This window comes from Miniopterus natalensis, chromosome 1, assembly GCF_054644295.1.
Source record: "Miniopterus natalensis isolate mMinNat1 chromosome 1, mMinNat1.hap1, whole genome shotgun sequence".
Classification (NCBI taxonomy): domain Eukaryota; kingdom Metazoa; phylum Chordata; class Mammalia; order Chiroptera; family Miniopteridae; genus Miniopterus; species Miniopterus natalensis.
This window is the reverse complement of record NC_142081.1, coordinates 7,642,538-7,664,557: the sequence shown is the minus strand read 5'-3', so window position 1 is coordinate 7,664,557 and position 22,020 is coordinate 7,642,538. Positions and strand designations below refer to the sequence as shown.

At 53.9% G+C, this 22,020-nt stretch overlaps 1 protein-coding gene across 1 annotated transcript; it reads left to right on the top strand.

Annotated features, from left to right (window-relative positions):
- The first annotated feature begins 14,187 nt into the window (after positions 1 to 14,187).
- SERPINA5 (serpin family A member 5) lies at positions 14,188 to 18,282 on the top strand. Its single transcript, XM_016212486.2, has 4 exons — positions 14,188 to 14,803; positions 16,494 to 16,764; positions 17,143 to 17,290; positions 17,825 to 18,282. Exons 1-4 carry the CDS (start codon positions 14,188 to 14,190, stop codon positions 18,029 to 18,031), a joined length of 1,242 nt encoding a protein of 413 aa, XP_016067972.2. The 3' UTR covers positions 18,032 to 18,282.
- Positions 18,283 to 22,020: the final 3,738 nt, after the last annotated feature.

The window sequence follows — 22,020 nt, the reverse complement described above, 5'->3', positions numbered from 1 at the left end:
CCCGCAGGGGGGCTCGTCGCAGCAGGACGTGGCCTGGAGGGGGCCGGCTGTGCGCAGCTCGGCCTTGGAGTCAGGGATGCAGAAGATGCCAGGAGTCCAGGCAGAAGCTGTTGGTGACGGGAGGAGTGTGGGTGGCACCAGGTGGCTGTGGACTGGACACTCCCCAGGGCTATGCAACCTTGGGCACATCATATAATCTCTCTGAGTAAGTTTCTGCCCTGGAAAGTGGGAGACACCCTGTGTGAATTAAACAGACTGATGGCTATAAGGAGCCTGGTTCAGCGCCTTGTATACAGCAAATGCTTCATAAATGCATGCCTTTCCCATCCCTCTGGGGTTGGCCCCGCCCTCCCCTGGCATACCTGGTCCCAGGCAGGCCCGAGGTGCTCCACAACACAGGTGTCTGTGGAAGAAGGGGGCAGCATGGACAGCCAGCCACCCCCGGCAGGGCGGGTGCCCTGTCCCAGAGCGGGGGCTCCGAGGCCTTGGCAGGGAGGACACCAACCAAGGAGCCGCCCCAGAGACCCGGTTAGGAGGGCTCAGCGCAGAGGCCTCGTGGGAGGCTCAGCCTCCGCCCCCCCGTGGCCATGGAGATGGGCCAGTCTTTCTCCCCGAGTAGATGACCGTGGCCATGGGATGCTCCCCAGAGAAGGAAGAGCGTGGGATTGGAGTCCGGAGGCCTCTTCTCACATCCCTACTCTGCCACCGATGTGCTCTGGGGTCTCGGGCAAATCCCTTCCCCTTTGGGCCTCAGTTTCTCTGCCTGGATAATCTAGGCAGGCCCAGGTGGTCCAGCTCAGACTGTCTTGGAGTGTGTGGGACAAACTCTCTAGGGAGGTTCCACTCTGAATCTGCAAGGCTAAACCTGGACCCCTCCCGTAGGAGGCAGCAGGCTGACAGCACCTGGCTGCGTTTGTCCTAAACCTCAGTAATTCCTGGCAAATCAATTCTTCTGGGCAGGGCTCTGTGGGTTTTCTTGGTGATAAGTGCATCAGAGACAGGAGGGCTCAATGCCACAAACCCAGAGTTTTCACTGGTGACTAAGGAGGGCAGGCTGAGAGCCACCTCCAGCACCGACGACTGTTTAAGGCCCAATATTCCAGGGATTGCATGACATGGTCTCTGGACCAAATACTGTCCCAGCTTTCAGAATAGGCTTGTTGTGGGAAACCGATATCTACAGCAAGAGACAGACCACTTCTTTATGGTGTGAAGAGGAGAGAGGAGGGGAAGACTTGGGTTCCCTCCCTCCCTCCCTCCGAAACCAAGCCCTGAGCTGGACAGGACACCCCCTGGAGATGTTGACAGAGGAGAGTTCCCCAGTGAGGACACTGCTGATCAGGGACATTCTGTGCTAACCACACCAGCCCCCGGCTGCATGGACAAAGACCAGGAAATGCCTTAAGACCCTGGACCCCTCCAAGGCTCAAAGAAATGCACACCCTCCTTTCTGCGCCCTGGGTTTATTGGCTGAAAAGCAAGAGTGTTACTGAAAATATCGGTGCATTTCCTCCTGCACCTGCTGAGAAGCTGGGTTGTGCATTTTAACAGCCAGGCAAGAAATAAAATCAGGATGACTGGCTCCCAACTTTGTCCAACAGAGGCTGGTGAGTGGGTGGATTCAAGAGTCTCAGATGAGCCAGAAAGGTGACACAGGCCTAGGGTTACCATGGCAACATTGTGGCTGGGGTGATGTGTGGAGGTGAAGCCCTAGTGTGATGAAGGAGAGAAAAAGGGGGGACAGTCACCCTCAGTTCATCCTCAAGAGCGCTGCCTCCTTATTGTGATTTGGCTTATCTGTCCCCTGTTCAGAGCACTCAGTGGCTCCCTACAGCTCAAACTCCTTTACCTGCAGTCAGGGCCTCCCTGATCTGGTCCCGGCCTGTCTCTCCTGCCTCACGTATCCAGTGACTTCAGACACGGGAAGTCCTGCTGTTCTCCCAGGATGCCCTTAGCTTCCACCTCTGGGCCTTTGCTCCTGTGGGTCCCTATCACCCAGAATGCTCCCTTCCCCGCCTCTGAGAATCTGCCTTCTGCCAGGATTGCCCACTGACGCCTCATCTCTTCCGAAGGCAAACTGTCATCCTGCCATCAAACACTCCTCTGGCCCAATCAGACGGAGCATCTCAAAGACAGGGCCCTGTGCGCCCCAGAACCTGGCCCCAGTGCTCGCGGTCGGTCTGACGTGGGGCTGAGGCCCAGTGAATGTTTGGTGGCTGAATTGGTGAATGAGTGAGTGGAAAAGGCTGTGTCCCGACCAAGGTCCCTGAGCTGTTTGCTCTGCATCACCCCTGGCAGGTCCCTGGAATTGACTGGGTAAATATTTAGTTCCGCTCTTCAGATTTCAAAATGCCCTTTTGGAACATTAGACAAATAAATAAATGAAAAGACTTCATGTGGGACACCTTGTGCCCTGAGAGCGGGGCCTGGGCCTCCTTGTTTCTGCTTGCTGGTCCCCCACAGGGTCTCTTCTTTGTGGGGCCCTGTGATGCCACTCGGGGGGCCCACTTCTTTGGGCCTGGTGTTCGGTGTTTGAGGGGCCATGTGTTTCCCTCCAGTGGGAAAACCCAGTCTTTCTGTGCCTGGTCCCGGAGGGAGGCAGTGCAAGCGCCATGAGCGTCCGAGGTGTGGCCTGGGGACCCCAGGTGCCAGCGGAGCTGGGGAGACTGCGTGGCCCTCATCAGGGGGTGCGTGGGGAGGCATCCTGGGTTCACTTGGTTCAACAAATGGTTACTAGGGGGATTGGCCACTAGTCAGGAAGCTAGAGGGGCCTCCCCAGGGGAGGGGAAGCACTTGAAATTTGGAATGAGACAAGGAGGGCTCGGTCCCAGCTTCTCCACTGACCCTGTGCTGTGGGGCTAGCACTTCATGTCACTGGACCTCAGGTTCCTCACCTGGAGGTGGGCACAGAGCCCCGCAGCTGCTGTAGCAGCGGAGAGGGGAGGAGACTGGGTGTGGGTCCCCTGGAGGTACAGGCCTGGGAGCCCCTGGCTCTGGCTACATGTGGCAGAGAAGGTCCGGAGCAGTCTGGTCGCCCCTGGCTGCTCGGGAAGGCAAGGCAGCCTTCTCCCAGAAGGGGCAGATCTGAGACAAACAGCTCCCATGCTCTGAGCTCCTGCGATGGGCATGGCACGGTGACAAGTGTTTCCAGAGTCATCGAGGGAACACAGAGAACCTGGGTTTGGAGCCAGAATGCCCAAGTTAGAACCTGGCCCCCTCGAATTACTGAGTATGTTAGTTTGTGAGGGCTGTGGTAACAGAGTGCCACAAACGGAATGGTTTAACAAACAGAAACGTACGTCTCACAGCTCTGGAGTTCAGAAATAGGAGATCAAGGCATCAGTCAGCGGGGTGGTTCCTTCTGAGGCTGAGGGAGGGTCTGCTCCAGGCCGAACCGGAGCTCCTGGTGGGTTGCTGGGATCTTCGCCTTCCGTGGCTGTTGATCTCCGCCTTCATCTCTCACGGTGTTCTCCCAAGGGTGTGTCTGTCCAAATTCCTCCTTTTCACAAGGACACCAGTCTTATTGGATTAGGGCCCACCCTACTCTAGAATGACCCCCTCTTAGCTAATTGCATCTGCAGTGACCCCATTTCCAAATAAAGTCACTTTCTGAGGTCCTGGGGTTAAGGCTTCAATTTGGGGGCTGGGGTTAAGCACAGCTTAACCCATAACACAGTGTGGGACTTGGGCCACCTCCCTGTGCCTCAGTTCCCTCACCTGTAAAATGGAGATAGTGGGACCTAACACATAACCCACTGGGGATAGTGCTCTTTGCTGTTCTTGATGTCAAAGGAAAAATAAATCTATCATAACCTATCTGGTCCATTTCATTCCTGTTTTTCATTCCCATATTCTGACCCATGGCCCAAAGTACCCTCTCACCATGGGTGTTATGGACTGAATTGTGTCCCCCCAGATTTATATCTTGAAGCCTGAACCCCACAATGTGACTATTTGGTGACAGGAACTTTAGGGGAAGTAATTAAAGTTAAATGAGGTTATAAGTGTGGGGCCCTAACCCTATAGGACTAGTGTTCTTATAAGAAGAGACACCAGAGCTTGTTTCCTCTCTCTCTCTCTCCCCACCCCCGTGTGCACGAAGAGGCCATGTGAGAACACAGTGAGAAGGGCCCATCTAGTTCCCAGAAAGACAGATCTCACCAGAAACCAACCCTGACATTACCCTGATCTTGGACTTCCAGCCTCCAGAACCATGAGAAATAGTTCTCTGGTTAAGCCCGAGGAATAGCATGAAGAAACGAAATGCAGTCACTACAGAGAAGCTGCTAAATGACTAAAGCTGGGCCAGTTGCGGCTCTAGGGGACGATTGTGCCGTTGCTCTGACGAGCCTGGGAACAAGCATCTGCACTTCCCAGCGCTGCCTCGGTGCCTGGACACACCTAAGCGCCCACGCAGCCCTCTGTTACCCCTGACGGGCTGAGGAGAGGGTGTTCACCATCCAGACCGCCCGACACCCAGGCCCAGGCCACCGGCCACCTTGGATGACCACCGCAGAGCAATCCAGCGGCTAGGCATGCAGGGCCGATTCTTCTCGAGAACACACTGTTGACTATAAAAACTCTTAGAGTTTCTCTTCTTCAGAATGCTCTGGGAGTTACCTGGCGTGTTTGGGGACTGAAAGCCCTAAGGCCCTGAGTACATCTTCCTCACTTATTTCTAGCCAAAGCCTCCAGACTCTTTTGGAGTTTTTCCACTGCCACCCAGTCCACAGAGGGCACCGTGCCCAGAGAAGCCCTCGAACCCATCCCTTCCAAACTTCCCCAGCCTCAGCCCCCATTCCTTCAGAAGCCTTTCTAAGTAGCAGTGGGGAGTCAGGGATTGCCACAGGCCTTCCTCAAATGCTCAGGATATTCCTTAAAATGCAAGCTTGGGAAACAGGACACAGGACGTGTCCATGCACGACACGCATAGGCTGGAGAAGTCCTTTGGCATCTTGGTTAGTCCCAGTTTTCCCAAGTAGTTTTGTCCAAAGCACATTCTGGGGCATTGAACTAGTTTCCTGTGACTGCTGTAACAAATGATTTCTAGCCAACGTGGCTTCAAGTGACACAAATTTATTCTCTTACAGCTCTGGAGGTCAGATGTCCAAACTAGGTGCCACTGGGCCATCAGGAAATTGGCAGCTCTTTCTTCTGGAGATCTTTGGCCCATGGCACCACATCCCATGTCCTCTCCTGTGTGCATGACCACATGGCCTTCTCCTGGCTCTGATCTCCCCCCTCCCTCTTATATGGACCCCTGTCATTACATTTAGGAACCACCTGGATAATTCATGATAAACCTGCAATTTCAAGATCCTTAATTTAATTCCATCTGCAAAGTCCCTTCTGTCATATTGGTTAGCATCCATAGGTTTGGGGTATTGGGGGATGCTGGTCCCCACCTTCCAGATTACTGTGAGCACAAAGCAGGCACTTTTGGCCTGGTGGGGACAGTGTTTGACTCTAGAATGAGGGGCAGCTCAAAATCCACTTTGTAAGACTGTTATAAGATTAAAAGAGAAAAATGGGCCATAAATGGGTAAGGAGAGAGAATGTCTCAGAGCTCATAGAGGGACCCTGTCTGCTGAGCACCAAGATCACTCCCTCTGGGTAATGCCAGGCCCTCTGTCTCCTGTGCCAACTGCACACCCCGCCTGCACCCACAGGGCTTCTGGATCATGGCCACACAGAGTGTGCCCCAGTATTAGGAAGCCCCAGGTGTGGGCACCTTGGGAGTAAAACAAGGGCTGAGCTAGCACCAGCATCTTGGAAATGCTCCTGAAAGTGTGGGGCCGAGTTCAGGAGCTCCAGGGTCGGGTAGATAATGACAGTCAGCTGAGGCCACAGAATCTGAGAGACAGCCCTTTCCTAAGCAGGGGGCACTGGCCTTCGAGCCAGCAACTCGGACACTCGGCCCCGCTCTGTCCCCACTTTGATGCACATCTCTGAAAAGCCCCTTCATGTTTCTGAGCCTCGGCTCAGTTACAGGTGCAGTAAAGGGGTCGGTACAAGGGTCCCTTCATCTCAGTCACCATGAGACTCTGGCTCCCTCGAATTTCCACGAGAACCTGGCCGGCGGGTCCATGACTGCAGTCAGCACACAGGCCTGTGGGGAGCTTGGGCTCAAGCCCCACTTGCCCAGACCTGCAGCGAAGGGAACCAAAGTTTGGCCATCCTGAAGCTGCTTTTGGGAAATTGATTTTAAGCTGCTTATTATATATCACCAATAAATCGACAAATAACAAATGCTGGGGAGGGCGTGGAGAAAAGGGAAGCCTCGCGCACTGCGGTGGGAATGCGGACTGTGCAGCCACTCTAGAAAACGGTATGGAGTTATCTCAGAAAATTAAAAGTGGAGCTGCCGTGTGACTCAGAGATCCCACTTCTGGGTACACACCCAAAGAAGCCCAAACAGTGATTCGAAAGAATATGTGCACCCCTCTGTTCATCGCAGCATTATTTACAATAGCCAAGATATGGAAACAGCCCAAGTGCCATCGAAAGACAAGGGGTTACAAAAGCTGCGGTACAAAAACACAACGGAATATTACTCTGCTGGAAAAGGGGTGAGGTCTCACCCTTTGCAACAGCATAGGCGGACCTGGGCGGTATTACGCTCAGTGAAAGCAGTCAGCCAGGGCAAGGGAAATCCGTAGAATTTCACTTATATGTGGAATCAAAAGAGCAATATAAACAGACAAGACAGAAACAGACTCGTAGACACAGAGAAAAGCTGATGTTGTCAGAGGGGAGGGGCTGGGGGCTGGGGGAGGGGGAGGGACTGAGAAACTGATTGGCAGCCACAGAGCGGTCACAGGGATGTGACGCACAGCCCAGGGAACATGTCAGTAACCCTGGGGTGACTGTACGGTGCCAGGTGGGTACTGGGAATATCGGGGGGACACTGTGAAGTGTACGGTTGTCTGACCCCGATGCGGTACACCTGAAGCTAATACAAAATATATTTTTTAATGAAAAATTAAAAAGGTAACCAGACTCAGTAAGAACCTTTGATCCACCCCCCTTTCCTGCCCAAGAGGCTCAGACAGAGAAATCTGCTTCAGGAAGGAGATCTTAGGATGCTGCCTTAGCCTAATGTGAATTAAGTATGGAAAACAAGAGGGTTTCTGGAAGGTGCCTGTTAGCTACATACCCCCCGCGTCCCGTTGTTTCCGAGTCACCGAGCAAGGATTTTCCTGCCACGTGTGTGCCCCTCTCTCAACTGCCTGGAAGTCGCCCATTCTCACTCCCGAAACATAACACCCCCGCCCTTCTTTCTCCTTTGCCCAAAATGTCTTACGCATCCAATGTTGCCTCACTGTTTTCGGAATGTTCATGTTCATAAAAATTCCCCATGCGCATACATTAAAACTAGATTTTCTCCTGTTCGTCTCTTTTTGTTAATTTATTAGTCCAGCTGGAAGACGGTAGACGGTGAGGGGGAAGTATTAATATATGTTTGTAGCCCCCACAACAGCAAACTGGCTGCAGGAAACAAAGGAATCAGCCAGAGGGTGTCCCCTCCCCGGTGTCTGCAATGCTGGCAGCTGGTGCCTGCCTAGCCTCTTCTCCCCCAAAGGTGGTGGGTGTGGAGGGAGTGCCACCAGAATGGCTGAAGCCACCACCTTAAATGCCACCTTTAGCTAAAGACAAATAAAATGTTGGTGGGGGGGGGTCCGTTGCGGGCGGGGCCCAGGAACAGCACAGTAAACAAGGGCGAGGCTGCTCTTCATTGCTGGCAAAGGCGGGTGGGTACACTGACAAGTGAGGGTGTCCCTCGCAGACGTAAATGTCCTTTTACAGCCTGGGCTTCGGAGCTTCTCTCCTGTGGGCTGTTTCTTGAGATCAACCAGACTAAAATAATCAATGTCCCCACAGAGGCATATTTTGGGATGGCAAACCATGCCCCCCTTCAGGGGCTTGCCGGGCAGTGGGTGGGTGACCCTGGTCAGAGCTCAGGTGGCTTTGTCAGACACCTAACTGTTGGCTGGAAGCCTTTGGGGACAGGACAGGGCGGGGCTGGGGGCCGGGCCAGGGAGAGGTGGAGCCACAGCCCCACTGTGGTCAGTGACAAGTGCTGGCTCCACTCCAGCCAGCCCTCTGCCCGGTCCAGAGCCTCAGGAACCGTCGCCTCCACTGTGCACCCTCAGCCAGGGGACAGAGTAAGTACAGCGCTGACCGCCGAGGGCCCCTGGGCTTGGGGGCGTGTGAGGAGGGTGAAGAAATGGACTCTGGAGTTTCGGGGTTGGGAGGGCTTAGCCGCTCTGGAGGTGCCCAGAGTCAGCAGGAAAAACTCCATAGTGCTGGGAAGGACTCAGGGCCTCTCGGGCGGCAGAGGTGACCTTGGGCATGGCACTAAACCTGGCTGAGCCTCAGTTGCTTTTTAGGTAAGATGCAACTTACAGTACCTTCTGGATGAGTGACTGACGATTAATTATGGTGATGGCTCTCACCCAGGCATGGCTTTATCCCCAAGGTACATCTGGTCACACCTGGACATTTATTTGTCACAACTGGAGGGGGCCTGCTATTGGCATCCAGTGAGTAGAGACCGAGGAGGCTGCTAAACATCCTGCAATGCCCAGAGCAGCCCCCGCCCCCACGACAGAGAAGGGTCCAGCTCCAGATGCCAGCAGTGCCCAGGTTGACAACCCTGACGTACTAGGCAGCAGGAGTGCTCAGGAGGTGCTTGGCAAATCAGAGCTTGTGTTTTTTCTGGTCCTGGAGTCTTTAACCTTTAGAAAGCAGGAAAAATAGTCAAATATGATGATTCCCGAGCTAAGGCTGCCCGGCCTGGAGGCTGCTGCCCAGCACCCGTCCACAGCAACTGCTGGAGCTGCAGATGCCTCTTGGCCATTTCTTAAATAAACAAAACAGAGATATAAAATGAGAGGAGCTTTTAGTTTTTCTAAGGATGTGGCCCGTGGCAAGAAAGGGAACAATGAAAGGGAAACTGCTCCCTTGGGCCAACATCCTCCACAGACCAAGAGCCCTGAAGAACTGAGGGGGTGAGGGGGAGGACACGGGGAGGTGATGGATGTATTTAGGGGGAGGTGATGGATGTATTTAGGGGGAGGTGATGGATGTATTTACTGCCACGGTGGTGGTGATGGTTTCACGGGCTTACTTACCACCAAACTCATCGAGTTCTGTACATTATAGTGTAAGCCTTTTTCTATGCCAATCCTACCTTAACGAAGCGGTTTATAAAAAGAAAAAGACAGGAAACTGAAGCTGAGCAGTTTTGGGGGAGTGACTCAAGGTCACCTGGCAAGAGCTGAGCTCTGGATGCCCAGCCTGGCTCTGTGTTTCACCACTCAGTGCCCAGGGTGTGGTCTGACACCTCTGAATTACAGAGGAGAGGGGTTAATTCATTCATTCCTCCCTCCCTCCCTCCCTCCCTCCCTCCCTCCCTCCCTCCCTCCCTCCCTCCCTCCCTTCCTTCCTTCCTTCCTTCCTTCCTTCCTTCCTTCCTTCCTTCCTTCCTTCCTTCCTTCCTTCCTTCCTTCCACAGAAGTGTCTCAGCACCTCCCCTTGACTCCATGAGCAGCACAGGTGAGGGTCCTTGTGTTGTGAGCATGTATCCTAGTTGGGGAGAGAGATCGGAACAAGAGGCCCACCGCAAATGCATATATAATTGCACTTATATGACAGATGAGAGAAATGATGAGGAGGCCATTGTACAGAATCACAGTGGAGAGGGAGGGCCAGGCATGGGCAGGGTGTCACTAAGAAGTAACTTCAGCAGAGGCCTGAGGTCTGTGGAAAGCTGGCCCTGTGAGCAAGGCAGAGAGAAGTGTTCATCAGAGAGCAGAAGTGCAGGGGCCCAGGGCTGGGATGGGGCTTGCTGTGTTTGAGGAATTGAAAAAAGAAGTGTGCCCAGAGGACACACACGACTGAGGGCAGAGCAGGTCAAGTTGAGGCTGGTGAGAGCTGGGCAGAGCCTGACTGCAGGGGGCCTCGTGGGCTATTGCACAGATCAGAGTTAAATTTTACACAGCCGGCAACACTCTTAGGCAGGGGAGTGCTATGACCTTGTTTGTGACTGAAGGAGATTCGGATGCTTTGTAGAAGGGCTCCAGGGGACAGGAGAAGTGGGGTGGGCCAGGTGAAAAATGGGAGGGGCTTCCATTAAGACGGTGGCAGGGAAAATGGGGAGAAGCAGGAAGATTTAAGGCACATTTTGGAGCTAGAAACTGACAAGCCTGATGACCAGGGATGGGGAGGGAGGTTAGGAAAGTTCTCCAGGTCCCTGCTCTCTGGAAGCTCTGGCCCTGGGTCTTTAGGACCCAAGGGAAGTCAGGAGTCTGTCTGTCCCTCTCTGCCTGGGCTCCAAGGTACATTTCCTCTGTAATTAGCAGATCGCAGACAGGCCCTTCTCAGCCACACACCGCCCTCAGCTAAGTCCCAAACTGACCTGGGTGGGACTTTGTTGCCTAACATTTGGAATAAATGCCAGCAGGTGTGGGGGCCATGGATGTTGGGGGATCAGCTGGAGAACTGCCCAGGGTCTGGCCACCTACAGCTGCCTGGAGTCACCGGCCTGGGAGGCCATATGAGCTCAATGACTCTACTGTCTTCCCTCTGACAGGTGGGGGTGTTTTCGCAGGAACGTGGCATCAGGCACCCAGGAGAGTCAGCCAGGCCAGGCTCTGCTGCCACTCTGGGTGCTGGTCTCCCGAGTACCAGGCTTATAGGGCTGGCACGAAACTGTCAGAGCTGTGTATTTCCAGAGGCCCAGAAGTGTGATGGCAAAGCCTGGGCTTTGAAACTAGAAAACCTGAAATGAATACCCTGAGGCCTCCACATTCTGGGGAAGGGATCTCTCTGACCCTCTGTTTGCTCTTCTGTACAATGATGCTAATGATACCAACCCCATGTTGCTGCGGAGGACTGTAAATGAGCTAATACAGGTGACCAGCTTGGGAGAGACCCAGGGGTACGCTCCAGGAGCTATGGGGGGCGGGGGAGATGCGCCATCCCTCGGGGCCATGGAGGGAGCCAAGGGGCAGTGTGGACACCAGTCAGAGGAACCTGAATTTTATCCCAGTTTCATCCCTCACTGGCTGGGACAAGCAATTCCATTTTGCGGAGCCTTAGTTCATTCACCTGTAAAGCGAGGTTAACAATGCTTACTTTGGTGAAGATTAAATATAGCAATATTTGTAGTGTCTTAATAGGTTCTTAACAAATAGAGGCTTTAATAAAAGAGAGTGGGCCCAAATGGAGCAAGATTTCTGGGTCCCAAACCTGAGCTAGGGAGCCTGAGTGAAGGGGGGGGCCTTCTCCAAGGAGACCCTGATCCTCAGGGAAACCCCCATGGTTGCTTGTAGAAGTGGCTTTGGCTCAGCAGATCTCTGGTGTTTGGGGGGTGGGGACAGTGGTCTGTCACTGGCTACAACAGTGACAGACCTCCCGTTGTTTAGGAATAAACTGAGGCCCAGAGAGGGGAAGAGGGGCCTGGGCCAAGGTCCCCGGACAGGAGGATGGGTGGACAAGAGCCAGTCCTGCTCCCTGGTCAGCTGCCTCTGGGCTCCTTCCAAGCAGGAAACTCCCTCTGCATCTGTAGCGGGGGTGGGAGCGCTGAGCTCAATTGTTCCTTCAGCAGCACCATGGGTGCTACTCACACTTGGCAGGAGGCACTGCATTGTGATGTGAAACAGACTAGTTTAAATGACAAGGAGATTAAACCACCCACGTATCCTTGAAAGGCCTCCTTGAAGGCAACTCTTGGGAACAGATAGGGAGTGTCAGCATGGGAAGGACAGACCGTGTTTCTTAACTATCTGCAGATCAGGGGCTATCTTTGCCTAGAAAGCCTGGAATATGAAATCTAGAGGCTGTGCTGCAGAAATGGAGGAGCGGGGGTCTGGGAAAGCCAAATGGTGAGGTGATTTAGAGTGTGGGCTTTAAAAGCCAGAACTGGGTCGGAGCCCAAGCTTTGCCACTATTAGCAAGTGACTTGATCTCTCTGAGCCTCGGGTTACCCATCTGTAAATGGGGCTAACAGTAGAACCTAGCTCCATGGGTGGGTGTGAGGCCCAAGGAGTTGACACATGTGAGGACAGAGCCTGGGCCGTGCGCCTGGGCCTCCCATGCTGCGGTGATAGCTAAGGCTGCTGCCGTTGGTTCTGGGCAGTCCAGGCTCTGCAGACAGAACATTCTAAATGGGCCTCCTTTGTGAGCTCAGGTGCAGTTTGGAGGCCAGGGCCAGTGAGTGGGACCAGTTTGAGTCACTCAATTTGGCTCAAAGACAGGGCTGCAGCCGAATTCTGCCTGGCTCCCAGTCTCGTTGGTATTTCTATGCCCCCACCCCCCCCACTCCCCTTTGCCTCCCTCCCCTCCCCTTGAAGTGAATTTCCTTCAGCTGGTTCACACACACCCCAAACCTTACTTGCAGGGGCCGCTCTGCAAGCAAAGTCCAATGCAGCTGTTTGGGGCCCTTTGCTTTTGCATGGGTCACATGACTGGCAGTGCTCCCTGGGGCCGGGGGCCTGATGTCCTGCTCTTGCTGGGGCGGGGGGCGTGTACCAGCTGAAGGAAATTCACTCAATCCGGAGCTTTTGCCAGGAGTCAATCAGACCAACAGAAACGTGGGAATCATTTGCTTGACTGCGGCCAGGCTCACAGGAGTGAGCGTGTGAGAGTGGGTACCCCACGGCATGGCCAAGGAAATGGAGGCCTCAGGTGGGGCTCTGGCCAGACACTGCCACACCCGCAGCTCACACTCCAGAGCACCAGGTCTGAGCCAGGCACTTCGCATACGACGACTCAATAAAGCCCCAGAGACCCCCAGAGCAGGTATTGTCGTTACCTCCGATGCACAGGTGGTGGGTGGTGGCTGGGCTGTAACTGACTTGCCCCAAATCACAAGAGGCAGCGGGGCTGAGATTTGAACCTGAGTGGTCGGGCTGCAAACTCCCGGATGTTCATAAGAGGTAGGAGGACGACTTTGGGAGGCCCTGGCTCAGGAAGGGTTTCTGGTTGGAGAGGAAGGGTCTGGGTACATGGACATGGGGGAGGGAGAGGAGGAGGGACTGAAGGCAGGGACAAGGCCTGGATGAGGGAAGACCCCTCCCAGGGTCCATGTGAGAGGCCACAGGGAGACCAAGTGTGAGGCCTCCTCACGTGGGGGACGGGAAGGGAAGGTGTCTTAGCTCGTGCTGTGTAACTAGTGCGCGGCCTGGGCTCAAACAGCAGACGTGGACATCTCAGCTCTGCAGCCTAGAAGCCCAAGATCGAGGCGTCTGCAGGCTGGTTCCCCCGAAGCCTCTCTCGGCTGTAGATGGTCATCTCCTTCTGTGTCCTGGTGTGGTCTTCACTCTGTGTGCCTATGTCCTAATCTCCCCTTATGAGAACACCTGTCAGCTGGGATATGAGTTCACCCATATGACCTCACTTGAACTTAATCACCTCTTTTAAGACCCTAACTGTAAACACAGTCACATTCTGAGGTACTGGGGTGAGGGCTTCAACATTTAAATTTGGGGGACACAGTTCAGCCCATCACAGAAGAGGGAGGGAGGCCAAGAGCTCGAGTTAAGAGGGCACGATTTCCTTAAGAGGGGAAGGTACCTCTGATGAGGGCCCAGGGGCGCCTTGCAGGGTGCAGAGCAGCCCCTGGGAGGAGAAGGGCACTGATTGGCATCCGTGTGCACACTGATGAATCTCAGGAGCCTGGCACCCTGCCTACCACACGGGAGATGCTCACTAAATATTTGCAGAACGAACAAGGACAAGCCCAGAAGTGCTGCAGGCGCCCTGGGGAGGTAGCTGGTCTGAGAAGAGGCCTTGCAAATGCTGTCCCCAAGGACCGACGTGAGGGTTAGAGGTGACCCGGGGAAGCAGGCTGCTAGTTCCCCAGGAACCCAGAGATGCTGACCAGGCAGAACCAGGGAGACGTCTCCGCCCCCATCCCGCCTCCCTGTGGCACACTGTGTACCTTGATGGGACACGCTTGCCCTGCTGGCCGGCCCCCCTCGGTCCACAGCCCTCGGCCTCCTTCCTCTCCCTGCCCTTAGAGGTGCATCCTTTCTCTTTGATGCTGCTCCTTGGGCGGTGACCGTCCTCTGGGACGTCGGTCTTGCACACGTCGGGCCCAATCTTTTCTCGGAGAAGCCCCGCTGGCTGCACGGCCTCCTGAGCATCTCCTCGCTCTCCCTTCCAGAACCGGAGGCAGCCGCCATGCAGCTCTGCCTCCTCCTCTGCCTTTTGCTGCTCAGCCCGCGGGGCTTGGGCCACCACCACCACTCCTGGAGGGCAAAGAAGAGGGCCAGAGAGCTGCCTGTCGTCCCCACGGCGGCCCCTGATAACGGGAACTTCACCTTCGACCTCTTCAGGGCCTTGGTGGCCGCCAGCCCCAACCAGAACGTCTTCTTCTCCCCTCTGAGCGTCTCCATGCCCCTGGCCATGATCTCCCTGGGGGCTCGGTCCACCACGAGGGCGCAGATCCTGGGTGCCTTGGGCGTCGGCCTGCAGGGGGGCACGGAGGAAGAGGAGCTCCACAGAGGCTTCCAGCGGCTGCTGCAGGGGCTCAGCCCGCCCCGGGAGGACCCCCAGCTGAGCCTCGGCAACGCCCTGTTCCTCAAGCCCACGGTGCACGTCCAGGACACCTTCCTGAGAGCCATGAGGACGCTGTACCTGGCAGACACTTTCCCCACCAACTTTGAGGACCCTGAAAGGGCCCAGAAGCAGATCAACGATTATGTGGCAAAGCAAACTAAAGGCAAGATTGTGGACCTGGTTAAGGACTTCGACAGCTCCGAGATCATGGTTATGGTGAATTACATCTACTTTAAAGGTAAGACCTTGGGTTCAAACCTGAACTTTTTCTTTTCAACTAATTTTGTTAAAAGAATATTCAAGTCCCGCCCACGCAGAGGAGCGGGAGTAGATTTAGTCTCTTCTGGTGCCTGTTGCTAGAGTGAGGCCGACAAGCAGCCCTGGGTGAGAGGGTGCCTTCTCGCTGTGTAAGGGGGCGCTCAGAACCCCAGTGCAGTTTCTTCTATTGGGGAAAAGCTGCTTCCTGTCTTTGGGCCCCTGGGGACACCTGAAGTCACACCTTCCACACGGGTGCTGAAGTATGACTTGGTCACGGCCAATGTGCCAGAGAAACTGATACATGGCCACTCAGGGCGGAACTCGGGCCTTAGAAGGAACTTCGGGGACATTCCCCAGGCCACTCCCTCTCCCCCCAGATCCTGACCATCCTAGGGGCTATTTCCTTTGCCAAGAAATCCCGGGTCAAGAGCCTGTTCCCCTGAAAAGCCTTCTCTCTTCTCTGTAAGAGCGAATCCCCTGCTTTAGCTCCCAGACATCTCTTATAAGTATCCCTACTCATCTCAGCTCTCATTTCCACTCTTAAAACAGCGATTTCCATCCGGTGTGCCGCAGGGATTTTTAAAACATGCGATACCTAACTACTTAGGGGCATAGACCTCTTTTCCATGAGATTGTTGCATTTAAAAATGACAACAGCCAACACAATAGCTGTCCAATGTGAATGAATCAATATTATACTTTTTTCTTTGTCAGATCAGCAAAAAATGTATTTTTTGGTGTGCTGCAGAATTTTAGTAATTAATTTATGTGCCGTGAGACGGAAAAGGCTGGAAATCACTGTTCTAGGGACTGAGCCCCTCAGTGCTCTGTATGGGGCCTGGCTGAGGCTGGGGAAATAGATGAAGAGGGGAGGGGGGGAGCAGGAGGGGAAGGGAGGGAAGTGGAGGGGAGGAGAGGGGAGGGGAGAGGAGGGAGGGAGGGGAGAAGGGAAGGTAGAGAAAGAGATGGACAAAGATAGTTAAATGTTAACCACCTGCCCCCTTCCTATGGCCACAGAGAGTGAGTCTTAAGCTTGGCTTCTAAGATTTCTTGTCCTCAGCCCAGGGCTGTGCCCATTACAACAGGCTGCAGAGGACAACTGTGAAATAAGCTAAGTGGGGTATTGGGGTGGGGTCTACATTTGATAATCATTAAGATGAAAATAATTATTTGTGTCACTCTGGTAAAAAAATCCCATAAAAAGCAGACAGCGCAGGAAGCATAAATGAAGACTTCCCAGTAGGAAAAATCATTTATTTCCAGGAATCTTACAAACCTTTCTCCCAAACTTAGATCAAAATATCTGGAAAAGCATCAACACTAGAAGGACTCACCCAGATAGAGTGTAGCTTCACCATCCATCCATATCTTTTACCCTCTCCACTTGGTTGTTTGACCTTCAGTTGCATCAGAGAATCCAACAAACATTAGGGGTTAGGGCCTCTGAAGCCATGAAAACCAACCTCCTTGTTTGGCAAATGTTGCAAAAGCCCCACAAAAAGTTCAGACAGGTGGCCCCCAAAATTATATAGGAGTCCAAGGGGTCCAACAGTCACTGCTACCGACGAGATCGTCCTAAAGAGGATCATCTCTGTTGAATAGGTTCATCGTCTCTGCGCTCTTCCTCTGCAGCTGAGAATTTCCCATTTCCTGTCCACGTTTATCTTTAGCTAAGTGGGAGACACTCTTCGACCCCAAAAGCACCCACAAGCAGGACTTCCACGTGAACTCGGAGACGGTGGTGCAGGTGCCCATGATGAAACGCGAGGATGACTATTACTACCTCCTGGACCGGAACCTCTACTGCAGGGTCGTGGGGCTCCCCTACCAGGGAAATGCCACGGCTCTCTTCATTCTCCCCAGCGAGGGCAGGATGGGCAAGGTGGAAGCTGAACTGAGCCAGGAGACGCTGAGGAAGTGGCTCAAGAAGTTCACCAAGAGGTATTCTTCAGACTACATGGGGGCCAGCCTAACCTTACCCCCCCCAGGGAGACACATGTCCCCTGGGGCCACACAGCGGTGGTGGGAAGGACACACCCAGCCCAGGAACTGCCTCCAAGCCCAGAGGCATCAGGTGAAGCCCCGGCCCCAGGGCCTGGCCCAGCTGCAGGAAGTGGGGCTGGAAGCCCACTTTCCTGGTGGTGGGATCAGAGGGGCAGTGACCTCTGGGGAGGTCCAGGTCCAAGTCCAGAGTGAGACAGACTCTGCTCTAGGCAAGGGGCTGAAGGATCATTATGAAGCTGAGGGGAAGTGGCAGGGATATGAGCCGAGGACCTGGTCCTCTAGAAGAGCCTAAGAAAGGTCCTCTTCTCTTTCCAGAAAGCTCCAGCTTTACCTCCCCAAGTTCTCCATTGAGGGCTCCTATCACCTGGAGAAAGTTCTCCCCAAGTTGGGGATCAGAGACATCTTCACCTCCCATGCTGACCTGACTGGATTCACCAACCACTCTAACATCCAGGTGTCTGAGGTGAGCCCAGAAGCTCCTGAGCATCTGCTTTCAGAGACAGCTATTCTATTCCATTCCACATTCCATATTTCACATTCCATATTCCATATTCCATATTCTTTCTCTTTCCTTTTTTTCTTTAATAAGCAAAGGTTTCGCTTTCTGTCTTATATCCTTTGTACAATGAGCAGCCATCTCCGGCACTGCCTTGGGGGAAGGAGCCCTCTATTAAGCCATCAAAACTAAAAATCAGGTGGCAACTCCTTCACTCATTAGCAGCGCGACCTCCAACAATGATCTGACCTCTCTGAGCCTCCTTTCCCTCTATAAAATCAGAGCCCCACCCCCACTGTGAGATGCCTTGAGAATCCAATGAAAGACACGAGTGCACATGTGCCTGGGCAGGACAGCTGTGCAGTCACATCATTTCACGCCTGCTTCGAGGCTCAGCTGCAGAGACTTGGACAGAGATGCCACAGGCGGAAGTTGGCCATTTCCTGCAATGGGCTCTCCCAGCCCCTGGTGAGTTGGTGGCATCTGGTGTCTCCCCTGCAGATGGTGCACAAAGCCATGGTGGAGGTGGACGAGTCGGGGACCAAGGCAGCTGCCGCCACAGGGATGGTGTTTGCATTCAGGTCCGCCCGGATGGGCTCTCCAAGGATAGTGTTCGACAGGCCCTTTCTGATGGCTATTGTGGAGAACAACAAGAACATTCTCTTCCTGGGCAAAGTGACCCGCCCCTCAGGCGGGGATTTCTCCTGAGAGGCCCCAGGCGTCCCTAGTAGAAAATGGGGGTGCCCAGTGGCCATCGATCTGCTGAGAGCTAGTGCCTTGCACAGGTTTAGTTGACTAATGAGACTTTCGCAAATAATAATAGTAACTGATACACTGAGGATTGCTTCTTTCCCACAATGGCAAGACTCAGGTGCCTTGAAGAACCCTGGAGAATATTTGGTCTTGCCCTCACCTTTCATCAGTGGAGATGAGTACTGAGGCCCAGAGAGTTTGATTGACTTGCCCAAGGTCACATAGCATGTTAATGGTGGAGAGAAGCCCAGAACCCAGGCCCCTGAATCCCAGCCAGTGCCACAAAGCTCTATGGGAAGTTGTTCCTGTCGACATTTGCACCAGGAGGTGCATTTCCCAGCCTAGTCCCGACTCATCAGCAATATTAGCTATCAATTCATTGCGGTTTAGAAAGAACACTGGAATGGGACTCTGCAGTGGGTTTTCTTAACCAGCTGTGTGACACTGGGGCAATATTGTCCCTCTCTGAACTTGGTTTCTCCATGTATACAGTGAAGGATCAGGTCAAGGATTGAAGGATCCTTGAAATCATATAAAAAGGCTAGGCGTTACCTGCCAGCCACAGCTGATATCAATACATTCAAGTGTCACTCATCCTTCATAAAAGCAAGTGGGTGGCAGGGTGGAAATGTCCCATCCCAGGCCCGTACCATCCTGTGGGCGAAGTTACAGTCTCACGGGCTGGGATGGCGGTGGGAGAATGAGGCCTGTTGCAAACAGTAGCTTATCATTTGAAGATACTGCTGACTAGGTGTGAGTTTTAGTGTCAGCTATAACAATAAAGCATTTTGCAAACACTGGTGTCACTGTCCTTATGGAAGTAGCTCTGGGAATGGTGACATTAATAGCTTATCATGTTCCGGGCTAGGTACGAGGCACTTCACCTGGGTGGTTGCAGTGCCCTTTACAATGTGCCCTATGAAGCAGGTGCTGTTATCCCCACTTTACAGATGGGGAAGGCGAGGCTTGCAGAGCGGATGGCTTACCTAGTCACATAGCTCCTAAGGGGTGGAGGCAGGATTTGACCTGAACTGTGGCCCCAGACCCACCCAGTTAGCCCTGTGCTCTGCTGCAGGGTGGACATGACCAGGAAACAGAAGCCCGAGTCAGGCGCATGTTGGCCATAAGCTCCCTCGTGGTCCAGATAGGCTTGCTCTCCTTTACAAAACCCACCCCATTTCCTTGTCCATCCAATGAAGGGGATCAGACACGTTAAAGAGTCAAGTGAGTCCTTCACTCAGTCTCAAGCTGTCCCCTAAACCAGCTGCCCCCACCTCGGACCCTCTGAATGTCTGCCCACCTCACTTTGCATGCATGTCCCTGGCTGGCTCTCCATGAGGCTGCTGCCGCCACTCTGACCCTGGAGTCTGGACTGTATCACAGAAGGGTGCCCCTTAGGACTGACAAGATTGGAACCCCAAGCTTTGACGGTTCCCGAAAGCACTAAGCCCCTACTGTGTGCCAGCCAGAGGGACACTTTGCATCTGTGATCTATCTCATTAATCCCTGAATAACCCTGCAGGGCATATCAGTTGTACCCATTTTACAGAGGGGCACTGAAGTGCCCGCCCAGAGCCCTCCAGCTGATGACAATGAGAGGCCCTGGCTCCGGGACCCAGCTGGCATGTGCTGGCTGGTGGCAGTGCTGATGTCTGCATCCCAACCCAGACAGCTTGTCTGCACTTGTGATTTAAGCTCAGGATAGCTTTTCAGGATTGGGCCTCCTCGTGGGGTCAGACCCGCTCCTGTGTGCCTTTCCCTTGTGAAATGCCTCATCTCTTTTGGCAAATATCTCTCTGATTGTTTACCCAGCCTGTCCAAGGTCAGGGGGAGGCTCTGCCTGTGTGACATGTGTAAGGCCAAGGTCCAATGCTATCTAAAGTTTACTGGACAAATGATCACAAAGCACCTGTTGTGTGTGAGATCGGGATGGGCTCTGAGTGCCGCCTCGGGGGCCTACGCTGCGTGTCATGCCCTGAAGCACCCTGCTGGGTGTCCTGGCGGGTCACATAACTCAATTGTCACATGATCCTGGGGTGAACACAATGGTATAGCTGCTCAGAGAGAAAGAGAGAGGGAATGAACTTCTGGGGGTCAGGAAAGCTTTCTCAGAGGTGGCATTGTCGAATAGGACTTCAACAGACAGCAATTTGGGACTTTAACGCAGAGGGAACAGTGGCTCGAGAAGAGCCTGACGCTGAGTGATCTGCAGTGTGTACGAGAAACCAGACACCTCGGTCGGGATCAGTGTGAGGGAAGGAGGGGAGGTGCTTGCAGCTCAGGGACAGGGATGCTGAGCACAGGATGGTGGTTTGTCTGTTCTCTCCCATTCTGATTTCAGAATAGTTTGGCTATCATGCCACACCCTGGCCTCCCCTGGACCCCTTCTTGTCCCTCAATGTCCCATGTGCACATCAGTAAACATCACCACGCAACCCTCTAGGGGGTGCTCACATCCATCCACTCCTGCTCCAACACCTCCCTGGCCGCCCCTCTGATTGATCCCATCACTCTATCCAGTGAAAAGGTACCAGGTCTGTCCCTCCATGACTGTCCCTCCCAGGACCCTCTTTCTTAGTCACTAGTATTAGTTTGCTAGGGCTGTCATAACAAAGTACCTGAGACCAGGCAGCCTAACAACAGAAATGTATCCCCACGGTCCTGGAGGCTGGAAGTCCAGATCAAGATGCCGGCAGGGCTGGTGCCTTCTGAGGTCTCCCTCCTTGGCTTGCAAATGGCTGTTTCCTCTCTGTGTCCTCATGTGGTCCTTTGTCTAAGAGTCTGCATCAGATTCTCCTCATCTCCAGTCTCCACGGGTCATAGTGGATTAGGACCCACCCACTGAGCTCACTCACGTCATCACCGCTTTAAGGCCCTATCTCTAAACAGTCACGTTCTGAGTTACTGGGAGTTGAGATTTCAACATATGAGTTTGGGAGGGACATGATTTAACCCGGAACAGCCACCCTGTATTGCCAAGTTCATTCTTGTTCTTAGGGAAACACCTTTATGTCCCTCTCTGATCACATAAACTCTCAGGACCTCCTTCTGTGAGCCACTGCCACCAGCACAGGGAGGAGCAGTGCCAGGGCCCCGACTCCTTCCCCTGCCTCCCCCTGCAGGGACCCAGACCAGAAATCATGACCTTGGTCTTCCTGGCAAACACTTCACGCCCCACTAAACAGCCATGCCCAGCCTATACCTACTTATCAGCTCATTCTCCAAAGGCCATTGCTGATGGGGAGCCTGCAGGGGCTCAACACGGAGCCAGCACGGGATGCACTGGTAAGCCCAGCAGACATGGGCAAGTAACCAGTGTCACAAACCAGGGCGAGGCACTTCCTTAGGACCCTGGCCAGAGCTCTTCCTCGGTGGAGCCTTCCTGACTGCCCCAGACCCATCTCCAGGCTCCCACTGCCCCCCACGCCCTCCTCCGTCACCTTCCACACCGTGCAGTCACCATCCCTCGCCTGCCTGTGTCTCATATACCACAGAGTCCGTGAGAGCTCAGATCATCTCTGGACCCCAGTGCCCAGCACCAGCCTCGGCCCAAAGTGGGCTCTCCACAAAAGCTGGATGAATGAATGGAAGTGCTAAGTGAGGGAAGGCTCCAGAAGATTCCAGGCCTCTACAGGTCCTCAGCCCAGTGCCTAAGATCACCCTGTTCCTGAGCAGCAGCCCCTAGTGTGCACAGCCTGAGCCTGCCCTGCAGGTGGGGCTGCTGATACCATAAAGTCACCCCGGTACATGTGACCTCCAGGTTGGACTACTTCTCAGTGCGGGTATATCCTAGGAAGTGTGAGGCCTGTTGGTCACCAAACCTGGCAGCTGTCTCTGTAGGAAACGAGAGTGAGTGAGAAGCAGTCGTCCCGACGGCCAGAAGCCCACGGTCCTCGTGCAGAGAGGAGGGAAGTCAGTCATGGGGACAGCAGGCGAAGGCTGCT

Coding starts and splice junctions, on each gene's coding strand:
- SERPINA5 (XM_016212486.2), top strand. CDS start 14,188: ATGCAGCTCTGCCTCCTCCTCTGCCTTTTGCTGCTCAGCCCGCGGGGC. Junction 14,804..16,493: donor GAATTACATCTACTTTAAAG/GTAAGACCTTGG, acceptor GTTTATCTTTAG/CTAAGTGGGAGACACTCTTC. Junction 17,291..17,824: donor CTAACATCCAGGTGTCTGAG/GTGAGCCCAGAA, acceptor TCTCCCCTGCAG/ATGGTGCACAAAGCCATGGT.